This window comes from Manis pentadactyla, chromosome 8 (assembly GCF_030020395.1).
Source record: "Manis pentadactyla isolate mManPen7 chromosome 8, mManPen7.hap1, whole genome shotgun sequence".
NCBI classification, from domain to species: Eukaryota; Metazoa; Chordata; class Mammalia; order Pholidota; family Manidae; genus Manis; species Manis pentadactyla.
In genome coordinates this window covers 89,539,381-89,551,685 of record NC_080026.1, presented here as the reverse complement: position 1 = coordinate 89,551,685, position 12,305 = coordinate 89,539,381, and the positions used below count along the sequence as shown (strand labels likewise).

The window sequence follows — 12,305 nt, the reverse complement described above, 5'->3', positions numbered from 1 at the left end:
TTTAGAAATGGCTATTGGTCTTCTTTCCCAGTTGAATGGTCTTCATACTCTTAGAGAAAACCTATTGACTGTAAATGTGTGGGTTTATTTCAGGATTCCCAATGTGTCATTTATTTATGTTTATCTTTATGCCAGTTCCACATTGTTTTCATTAGTGTAGTCTTGTAGAAAGTTTTTAATTTGGAAGTGTGAATTCTTCCAACTTTGTTCTAATTTCTTAAGATTGTTTTTACTCTTCTGGGTCCCCTGTATTTGCATATGGATTTTAGGATCAGCTTGTCAATTCTTGTAAGAAGAAGCAGCTAGGATTTTGATAGAGATTGTACTGAATCTGTAGATCAGTGTAAAGAGTGTTACTATCTTAGTGATATTAGGTCTTCTGATCCATGTATATGGATATTTTTCCTTTTATTTAAATATTTAATTTCAACAATGGTTTATAGTTTTCAGTATATAAGTTTTGTACTTTTCTTGCTAACATTTTTCCTAAGTATTTTGTTCTTTTTTTATACTATTATAAAGGCAGTTGTTTCCTTAATTTCATTTTCACATTGCCCATTGCTAATGTATAGAAACACCATTGATTTTTGTATTTGATTTTGTATCCTACTTTATAGAAAGTTTTAATGTCACTGAGAAGTAGAAGAGACATTGGAAGTCTTTCCAATAGGACCATAAAAGGTTTCTATTATATGCCATCTGCTCAAATATATCAGTGACAAAATGACCATTTATTAGCCACTGGCCATGTTATTTCCTATGCTTAAAACCTCCCAATAGCTTCCCTTGGCTTTTACAACAAAAAACAGATCAGAATCCTTATAAGCATGACCACTCAGGTCCTGGATGACTGGGCCCTTGTCTACACTATAGCCCCATTCCTCATTGTTCTTCCCCTAGCTCTGCATCCTCCAGCCGTAATGGCATCCTTTACTTCCTCTAAATCATTAAGCTTCTTCTTGCCTTTGGGTCTTGATTCACACTGTTCCTGTAGCCTGGTCACTACCTAGCCTCACAACTACCGTCAGAAAAGGCAATTGTCTTCCTAGTGGGCAAAATTATAATTTCTCCAATTTTTATAAATGTCTGTCCCACTAAATAGATCATGTCTGTTGTTCACACCTGTGTCATCAGCACCCGAACAGTACCTGGCACATCACTGGGGTTCTGTAAAGGGAGCAGATAGACTGTGAACCAGGCGCATGACCTTACTTGTCCTTATGATATGCCTTACAAATGAGGAAATTAAAGCTTTACTAGGTAAACTGGCCAAAGGTCACATAGCTAGTAAGCAGCAGAGACATAGTTCAGTGAGATCAGTTTGGTCATTTGGGAGTTTACAATAACTCCTCCGAGAGAGAAGTGCTCATCTGTCGACTTGTTTTCTAGTGGAGACTTTTCAGAAACTGCAGAAGGCAAAGGAGATTCTGACCAATGAAGAGAGTCGAGCCCGCTATGACCACTGGCGCAGGAGCCAGATGTCGATGCCTTTCCAGCAATGGGAAGCTTTGAGCGACTCAGTGAAAACGGTAGGTTTCCCTCTGGGATGAAATTAATTTATGAAGCTCAGGTTACCCATGGATTAGATTCATGTGGCACCTTAGAGTCAATAGGCAATAAGAGGGAGAAGCCCAAGAAGCTGATAAAATCTGGATATAACTTAGTGTCCACAAAATCCTGTGAAGGGAAGTTTAATGGATCAATGTCTGAAGAGCCTGTGACTACATATATTTTTTGTAGGTGTGGAATGTTTGTCCTTTTTTTTTACTGAAGTATAGTTGATATACAATCTTATGTTGGTTTCAAATATACAACACAATGGTTCAGTAGTTATCATATTATTAAATCCTCACCCCCCCCCAAGGCAGTTATTATCTGTCAACACAGGAAGATGTTACAGAATCATTGGCTATATTCTCCATGCTGTACTACCATCCCCATGACCAACTTAACTGAGAAATTTTGTGCCCTTTTATCCTCCTCATCCTCCTCACCCATCCACTCCAGCCCCTCCACCATGGTAACCACCAGTCGCTTCTCAGTGTCTATAAATCTACTGCTGTTTTGTTCATTCAGTTTTGCTTTGTTTTTAGATTCCACAAATAAGTTAAATCATATGGTATTTGTCGTTCTCCGCCTGGCTTATTTCACTTAGCAGAATACCCTCTAGGTCCATCCATGTTGTTGCAAAAGAGAGGATTTCTTTCCTTTTTATGGATAAATAATATTCTGTTGTGTATGTGTCCCACATCTTCTTCATCCACTCATCTATTGATGGACACTTAGGTTGCTTCCATATCTTGGCTATTGTAAATAATTTGGCAATAAACGTAGGGGTGCATATATCTTTTTCAGATCAGGGATTTGTTTTCTTCAGGTAAATTCCTAGGAGTAGAATTACTGCATCAAATGGTATTTCTGTTCTTAGTTTTTGAGGAGCCTCTATTCGGCTTTCCACAGTGGCTCACCAATTGACATTCCCACCAACAGTGTAGGAGGGTTCTCTTTTCTCCACATCCTCGCCAACACTTGTTATTTTTTGTCACTTGGATAGTGGCTATTCTGACTGGTGTGAAGTGATATCTCATTGTGGTTTTGATTTGCATTTTCATGTGCCTTTGGCCACCTATATTTTTTCTTTGCCCATGACTACAATTGTTATTCTCTTTGGTCATTTGATTCAATATATACACTCCCCATTATTATCATTATATTTATTCTGATAATTACTTCTCAAGTTATTCATATAATACTGCTGAATTTTGGACCATTTCAGATTCATCTCTACCATTTTTTTACTTCATATCAGCCTCTTATTAAGGCTTATAAATTCTGTGAAAGACAGGGTCTGATTAAAGAAAGCTGTAAATTATTTGTAAATTATTTTTGTTATAAATTCTGGTGAGAGAACTGTTGGATAGATGCAGTGAGACATTTTAAGCCATTGTGTTCTTTTTTCATGCCATTAAAAAACTAAATGTCCACCATCCAAAAGACAGACAACAACAAATGTTGGTGAGGTTGTGGAGAAAGGGGAACCCTCCTACACTGCTGGTGGGAATGTAAATTAGTTCAACCATTGTGGAAAGCAGTATGGAGGTTCCTCAAAGGTCAAATAGAAATACAATTTGACCCAGGAATTCCATTCCTAGGAATTTGCCCTAAGAATGCAGCAGCCCAGTTTGAAAAAGACATATGCACCCCTATGTTTATTGCAGCACTATTTACAATAGCCAAGAATTGGAAGCAACCTAAGTGTCCATCAGTAGATGAATGGATAAAGAAGATGTGGTACATATACACAATGGAATATTATTCAGCCATAAGAAGAACACAAATCCTACCATTTGCAACAACATGGATTGAGCTAGAGGGTATTATGCTCAGTGAAATAAGCCAGGCAGAAAAAGACAAGTATCAAATGATTTCACTCATCTGAACTGAAGGAGCAAAATGGCAGCAGACTCACAGAACCCAAGAATGGACTAACAGTTACCAAAGGGAAAGGGATCGGGGAGGATGGGTGGGAAGGGAGGGATAAGGGGTCAAAGGGGCTTCATGATTAGCACACATAATGTAGGGGGTGGCACGGGGAAGGCAGTATAGCACAGAGAAGACAAGTAGTGATTCTATAGCATATTGCTACACTGATGGACAGTGACTGTAATGGGGTAGGTAGGGGGGACTTGGTGATGAGGGGAGTCTAGTAAGCATAATTTCCTCATGTAATTGTAGATTAATATACCAAAAACAAAACAAAACAAAACAAAACAAAACTAAATGTCAAAATAATCACTGTAATTACTGTTATATATTTATTTTGTTCTTACATTGACCTTTATATATTATAGAGAAAATGTAATTTTAAAGGTTTCCACATTGTTAGGCATGATGTTTCTCTGCAGGGACACTTCTTTATGACATGAGACTTAGAATACAGTGGTTACCTTATAGGCGAGTCTTCTGGGACACTAGTCAAAATTAGCCTATAGAGTAATTCACATCTCTTAAATTATATCCCTTCAGGGATGCATTTAGATTACCTTCTTAATAGTTTTTATCTTCAGAAGACTTGAGCAAATTGTTTTTTACCTGATAAAAAGGCCTGTAATAGTGAGGAAGGGTCTTTGAAATAATGGGAAAGAATGATACAAAGCTCTCAAAGTATACAGTTTAAGCCACTCTATATTAAATGTGAACTGTTTCTTCATCTCATTTTGAAATGAAGTATTTTTCATGTGATTTATTTAAAGTGAGTTACTTATTTATGAAGGACTAACCATATAATTATTGAATATATGCACAAAATAACTAGAATCTTTAAAAAATAGTAACTCCACGTATCAAAAATAAGATTTTTTTCTTTTACATTGTGTATATCCAAAAATCCTTGTTGACACTGGCTAAATAAACATTGTTCTACCACCTCTGCATAACAGTATTTCCATTTTTCTGAATGTGACACACTAACTGTGACTGAATTAGTGACCCATGCTATTCTGATGTCTTTTGATTTATAGTTCATTTTTTCTTGATGATCCACTGAACTCTGTTACTTAATTTCAACTGCTAATTCAAGTTAGCTGTGGATTTTTTTAAAACTGTTCTCCAAGTTCTTGCTGTAATTTATCTTGCTGGCATCTTTCCACTAAATACTAAATTCCTGTCTCCAAACACATTATTTCTGCTTTGAATTTAGCTTAACTGTGAACTGTTTGAGGTCTTACAATAATTACATTTTAGATCTTAACAGCTGCATCATTTTTCTTGTCAGCAAAATTGAGGTCATATTCTGGGTGAGCATTGGGTTTGGGATTTATTTTTATCAGTGGTACAGAAGTGATGAGATGCCTATCTTTCTACTTTACGTTAGCAGTGATATTTCATGGAGACTTCCTTGGGTCAAACCTTGTTGTTTCTGACTTGTTTCTGTTTCCCTACCTCAGGGGACTTTGAATCCCCTATACCAAGTTTTGAGTGTTTATACCTCATTTGGTAGACTTTCTGTAAATGTCCTCTCATTCCTTACTGTCCCAATCCTCACAGTGACTTCTGCTTGTGAAAGCCTCACCTCTCTCCATACATCTCAGTCGTTACTTTCTGTGTGTGTGTGCACTTCATTTGTTCATCATCTAATAGGTCACTGTGTATTCTTTTGTAGGTAAACATCACCATTAGGGTGTTTGGGTTAGGTGGGTTACATATGCCATTCTGACAATAAAATGGTTGTAATTTAGGATTTGAATCTCAGGAGACTTTATCTAAAATACATATACATATTTGCTTACCCTTCACATTTACAGATTGTTAAATCTTATAAAACCCCTACCCCTTACATCATCAACCCTGTATTTCTGGTTTTTTTTTTTTTACAGCAATACAATCCCTCTGGAAGGGAAAGCATTGGTAGGAGCAGTATTAGTCCCAGTACCTGCAAGAAGGACAAATCACAATGCACTTTTGCAGCATCTCACACAGTTCATGTGCTGGGGATCTTTGGGATAATTCCTCAAATGAGCCCAGCTTCAGGAGTGACACATTTCTATCATCCAAGAATCATGAAACTGTAACTGACATTTTTTTCCTCCATACCAAGTCCTTGTTACTTTACTAGCTCTTTTTCTTTTCCCTTTTAGAATTTCCTCCTGGTAGTTTAATTTGTAAAAATATTTTAAGAATTCATTCAGGTCAATGCATATATTGGAAATTTGTTTATATATATGACAGTTTAAAAAAGAGATATGGGGTGAGTGCTTTAGTAAACCCACAGCGTTTGTGACTTTAGGATAACTTGAAAACAGACCTTTCTAGTTCAAAGAATCTTAGGGAAATTCATCCATGTCATGCTAAATGGTTTCACCCCAAGGGATTGACGGCATGAATGGCTTCTCCCTCTAGCTCCAAAATATATGGCAGAATGGCCTTTGGATGGCTGTGGGAAAATGGTTGCAGCAAAGCCACCATCAAAATAAAGCACTGAGAGAAAGTTGTTATAAATGTTATGTTATATATCAATTGCTATAAATTTTATATGGAGTTAATAGAAACACATTTTTGGTGAATTGATTGACAAATTTATTGCTTCTGGGAGGGGTTGTTGGGGCTGCCAGTCACTGTCACATGGATCTATCTGTCCATTGATTGTTTCTGAGTTCCTGGGCTGGATGAGATGTACTTGGCTACAGACTACCAGGGAAGCTTCCTACTTTGTGTGTATGCCGCGGTATCTCCAGCCGGATGGGAAACAGTGTGCAATTCAACACCTTCTGGGCCTGTTGAGAAAGCAATCTGTCCTGATTGGCTGTTATCTAAAAAGCAGGTCTGAAGTCAGCCAGGCAAGTAAAAAATTCACTCCTGGTTATCCAGGATAAAAATAACCCCTCGATTTTGAATAGTTATTTAGCTGATACATGGCTTATCAGAGTCAATTGATTTTTTCTCTTTTTGTCTCAATGTTTACTTGCATGTAGACACAATTTTTTTATATTCCAGTGTTGATCAAGGTCCAGAATTTAAGAAAATGACTTCCTAAGGAAAAAAAAAACATTAAGGAAAGCTGGTAAACAAGTTAATCGAGAAGGCAGACTAACAACATATCGATTTCACAGACTGTAGGGCAGTGGCCTCTGCACCCAGGCTCGGCGTCTAGTTAGTGCTTGTTTGCTGCATGCACACAGGGATTTTCTCTCTGGTGCAGTTCATTATTTGCTGCACAGACTCTCCCCTTCCTAGTCTCCTTCTTTGTCTCTATCAACTACTATCATTTGATATTTTTACTGATGCTCATTCTGTTCAACTGAGTCACTCCACAATAGTTAGCTTGATGTTAAGTGTTGTTCTGCCCACCCCAGGTGGAGCTGAGAAATACACTCTGTGAACAGAGATATGAGTGATCTAATTGTGTCCCAGCAAACCAGGCCACTTAGTATCGCTCTTACGTTAGTCCTTTGACTTAACTACAAAGCATGAGAGGTGCCTGTAGATAGGTTAGATACAATTTGGATTTTTTCCCTATGTATTTCTTTAATTGGGATCAGCAGATACTGGGATCTGATAATAAAATACTTTCTTCTGATTTACTCATAAAGGGGATGGATGAGTAAGAGTACTATCTCAGAGTGTCTTTGAGGGCTAGCAAAGCATTTACTGAAGGTGGGTCGTTAACCCTCACCACCCATCTACAGCAGACTGCAGGCACTTTCATTCCAAGAGAAAAGTTCTGAGACACAGAGTCAACACATTGTGTACAGGCCACCTCGCTGGCCTGCTACGTTCACAGCTCACATTTCAGCTCTCTGCACCCTGAATTCCTGATTTCTCACTCTGTTTTCACTGACCTTCCCCGTATCATTTCCCCTCCACAGAGGATGCCATATCAGCCTCTTCTATTCTGTGCACATGCAAAAATCCCAAGAAACCAACCGACCAAAACAACATAACAGACCCAAACCTACCAAACCCAAAGCAGATTACCTTTCGTACCAGCTGAGGCCATTTCCCCTTCTTAAACTTAACATTTTAAATTTTGAAGTAAAACCTGCAGAAAAATGTATAACACTGCATTTACAATTTAGCAAATAATTGTGAAGTGTATACTCCATAACTACCCCCCACCCCACATACTACCAGCACTCAGAAGTTCCCCCCTTATATATTTTGGCAATCATAACTGCATCTGACTTTTTAAATCTAATTTTTTTCTAATTGAACATAAACATAACCTTGTCATAGAAAAGTTAGAAGGCACCAAAAAAAAAAAAAAGAAAAGAAAAAAGAAAAGGAAAAATAACTTCGGAATTCTGCTGTGCAAAGATAACCTTATTAACATTTTGGTGCATTTCCTTCCAATGTTTCCCCTCCTTCATTTGCCAGTGCGAGAGCCAGTTACGTAGAATGGTGGCAGGAAATGCTTTATGGGGTGGTTCTTGGAACTTGGGGTGAGTGGGTTGATTATATTTGGGGAAGAGGATTCAGGATGATGCTTCTTTGCAGCTGGGGAAGGTGGAAAGAAATGACTTCTGTTGGATAAGGGCAGTAGGCTTGAATGCACATATGGATTTAGGGTATGTACAAGGCCTCCAGTCTGTCTATATGTCTATATCTGTATGTATATTTTATATATGGATATACATATATATTTATATATTTATATTTGGACATATCTCCTTACCTTTTAATATAGTTGAGATCATGCTATTTCTGACCACTTTGGCACATTATTCGTTAACATTTTCCAATTTTCTTATGAAATTTTGATGAACAGATTTATTTAAAAGATTCCAAGAAGGTCTTTTACCTCTTTGCACTTTCCCTTTCTTGGTGAGGTGCTTCTCCTGGCTCTGCCTGAGAGGCCAGTGTTAGCGCTTCTGAGGCAGGTGGTAGGAAATTGTGGTGCTTTTCTAAAGAAGATCTTTTCAGGGGCTGAGGACCACCGGTCCCCCTTGTTCTGCCCTCCTTTGCTTGGCTGAGCCGAGTTGGCCACATCACATGTAATGTTCGGCTGCTGCCTCCCTCTGTTGGTTTGTGCAATCTAGTCAATGAAGTGCTCAGGCAGAAGTTGGCAACCCCAGTATTTTAAGATAGTCCAGACTTTGCAGGAAAGTATGCTGAAGGTGGAAAGAGAGATGCCCTTGCATCACAGGGCACGTGCACAGCAGGGCAGTGCCTGATGTGGGTGTGTTGGCTCGTGACACAGTTTTAAAATGTCACAACTTCGGAGCTTATTCAGTAAGTCTTGGACTTCAGAAAATCAATGTTTTGGTTTGGTTTAGGTTCTTTGCTTTGTTTTTTTCTTCTGCACAGGAAAACAATATTTCTAATATCAGGAAAATAATTTATTTTGGGTTTTAAACTTGCCCAAATACATGGCAGATGGGTTTTCATTGGGTTGTTGAATAACAAAGGCAGTATGCTACTCCTCAGTAGTGTTTCAGGAACAGCAGTCCATAATATCCAGATGGAGGTTCAAGAAACAGTTCTGTTATTATTTTGGTTGATGCCAGGGCTAATTATTCTACTTGAAATATTCTTGACACAGCAAACTCAACATGTCTCTCTGTATTCATCTGTTTTTCTTTTCATTAACCCACCCATCTACCCAATTTTAAACATTTTAATAGGAAATACTTATACATGACACAAAGTAGAAAAGGTACAAAAGGGACTATGGGGAAAAGTAACTCTCTTATCTTTGTCCTCAGTCCCCCTGACTAACAAATGCTTCCATTTTGAAGACCCATTTGTGATGTTCTCCTCACTCCCACCATGAGCAGCCAGAGCTATGTTGGCAGAATTATACAGTTAAAACATTGACCACCACCCAGCATACTGGACACAATTCTAGGATATCAGGTTTCTGGAGAGAGATTTCAGGGGTTTGGGACTGTATTTGTGTAAAAATATAAAAGCTATACCAGAAGTCAATTGACAATGCCCAACTCTGTTGATGAATGGTTCCTGGTTTTTATATTTGTGAGTTAAAAATATAATAAAGCCAACACACCTTTGCTAAAAAAGTAAAAATAATGCAATAGGGTATGCAACAAAAAGTAAGTCCATCCTTACCCCAGTTCTGCTCTCCTCTTCCTGAAAGCCATCATTGCAGTTTTTTGCATTTCTTTCTAGAAGTCATCCATACAATGTACACTTACACATAAATATCCTTTAAAACTATAAATGGAAAGCTCTTGTTATTTGAGGATAACTGGACTTGAAAAAGTTCACACTAAAATGTTCACTTAAAATCAGAACAAATATTTCATATTAAATATTGATTGAATTCTGCTTTGTGCCATGAGTTTTCTTAAAGAGAAGATGTATAATACAGAATTCTAGTATTTCCCAACTCGGCATTGATCATGGCTGGACAGAAGGTCACTGTAGTACAGTAGTTGTGGGAATAGTAGTTAAAAGTTACAATAGTTAGAATACACTGAATGAATATACTGCATTCTATTTCTTCCTTTAATTCTGTTAGTATTTGTTTCACATATGTAGGCACTCCTGTGTTGGGTGCATAGATATTTATAATGGTTATATCCTCTTGTTGGACTGATCCCTTTATCATTATATAGTGTACTTTTCCTCTCTTGTAACTTTCTTTGTTTTGAAGTCTATTTTGTGTGATACGAGTATAGCAACTCCTGCTTTTTTCTCACTATTAGTTGCATGAAATATCTTTTTCCATACCTTCACTTTTAGTCTGTGTATGTTTTTGGGTTTGAAGTGAGTCTCTTGTAGGCATCATATAGATGGGTCTTGTTTTTTTATCCATTCAGTTACTCTATGTCTTTTGATTAGTGCATTCAGACCATTTACATTTAGGGTGATTATTGATAGATATGCACTTATTGCCATTGCTGGCGTTATATTCTTGGCTACCAAACGTTCAAGGTTAACTTCCTTACTAACTAAGTGTCTAACATAACTCACTTAGGATGCTATTACAAACACAATCTAAAGGTTCTTTTTTTCTCCTCCTTTTTCTTCCTCCTCCATTCTTTATGTAATTAGGTATCATATTCTGTACTCTTTGTCTATCCCTTGATTTACTCTGGGGTAGTTGATTTAATTTTGCATTTCATTAGTAATCAGCTGTTCTACTTTCTTTACTGTGGTTTTATTTCCTCTGGTGATAGCTATTAAACCTTAGGCACACTTCCATATATAGCAGTCCCTCCAAAGTACACTGTAGAGACTGTTTGTGGGAGGTAAATTCTCTCAGCTTTTGCTTATCTGGAAATTGTTTAATCCCTCTTTCAAATTTAAATGATCTTTCCAGAAAAAGTATTCTTGGTTTGAGGCCCTTTTGCTTCATTGCAGTAAATACATCATGCCACTCCCTTCTGGCCTGTAAGGTTTCTGCTGAGAAGTCTGATGATAGCCTGATGGGCTTTCCTTTGTATGTGATCTTATTTCTCTTTGGCTGCTTTTGATAGTCTGTCCTTATCCTTAATCTTTGCCATTTTAATTATTGTATGTCTTGATGTTGTCTTCTTTGAGTCCCTTGTGTTGGGAGATCTGTGCACCTCCATGGCCTGAGAGACTATTTCCTTCCCCAGATTGGGGAAGTTTTCAGCAATTACATCCTTAAAGACACTTTCTATCCCTTTTTCTCTCTTCTTCTTCTTCTGGTACCCCTATAATGTGAATATTGTTCCATTTGGCTTGGTCACACAGTTTCTCAATATTCTTTCATTCTTAGAGGTCCTTTTTTCTCTCTGTGCCTCGGCTTCTTTGTATTCCTCTTCTCTAATTTCTATTTCATTTATCAGCTCTTCCAGCACATTGAATCTGCTTGTAAAACTGTCCATTGTATGTTTCATTTATGATACTGTCTTCAGTAATGATTGGATCTCTGACTGGAATTCATTCCTGAGTTCTTGAATATTTTTCTGTACCACCATGAATATGTTTATGATTTTTAATCTCTTTCAGGAAGATTCATGAGGTCAATTTCATTTGACTCTTTTTCTGGTGTATTTATAATTTTTCTTTGTACCAGGTTCCTTTGACATTTCATATTTGTATGTGGCAGCCTCTAGTGCCCAGAAACTCCTCTCTGGAGCTTCTCAGCCCCTGAAGCAATGTCAGGGGTCTAAGGGGAGCAGTGTTGGTGCCTGGGGGGAGGAAAGAGCTGTTTTCTGCTCCCCAGCTGCTATGCCTGTCTCCACTGCCAGAACCAGTGGGCTGAGCACACAGGTATAAGCCTCTGTGCTTTGCATTTGTAGCTGCTGTTGGCAGGGCTTCCCTCTGTCTGGCCGAGCACCAGGGTAGGGTTTGGCAGTTTGTGATCCAGGTGCAGGCTGGCCGGGAGGAGGGCGGCCTTGGAACTGCATAGCCAGTCAGGGAGCTGGAGTGCCTACTGATCGTGAAATTCACAACCTGCTGGGAAGAGTGCACCTGGACAATTTTTTCTACCTGTCCTTTCTCCTGAGCAGTGAGCTCTGTGCAATCCTTGTTCCTGTAGCAGCCCTCTCACTTTTAGGAAGTCTCTCAGACTGCTTGCCTTTCTTTTTCCCAGAGCAGCTGGAGATGGATCCTTGTTTTCCACAAGTGGCTGGAATCTCAGTCTCTCTAGGTATTCTGTCTGTCTCAGCTTTCCAACCCCCCTAATCATGAGAGCACCGTGTAATGTATGTTTGTGCTCCCAGAGCAGATCTCCAGAGCTAGGTGTTCAGCAGTCCCAGGCCTCCACTCCCTCCCTGATCTGTTTTTCTTCCTCCCACCAGTGAGCTGGGTTTGGGGAAGGGCTTGGGTCCTGCCGGGTCACAGCTTTGGTATGTTACACTGTTCTGTGAGGTTTA

General features: G+C 38.5%; 1 protein-coding gene across 3 annotated transcripts in view; it reads left to right on the top strand.

The window, feature by feature from the left end:
• DNAJC12 (DnaJ heat shock protein family (Hsp40) member C12) overlaps nt 1–12,305 on the top strand; it is a 151,489-nt gene that overhangs the window by 125,537 nt on the left and 13,647 nt on the right. For all 3 annotated transcript variants that reach the window (XM_036923951.2, XM_036923950.2, XM_036923952.2), the window contains one exon: nt 1,390–1,529. In XM_036923951.2, the coding sequence (XP_036779846.1) occupies nt 1,390–1,529 (140 nt within the window). The remainder of the gene's footprint in view (nt 1–1,389; nt 1,530–12,305) is intronic.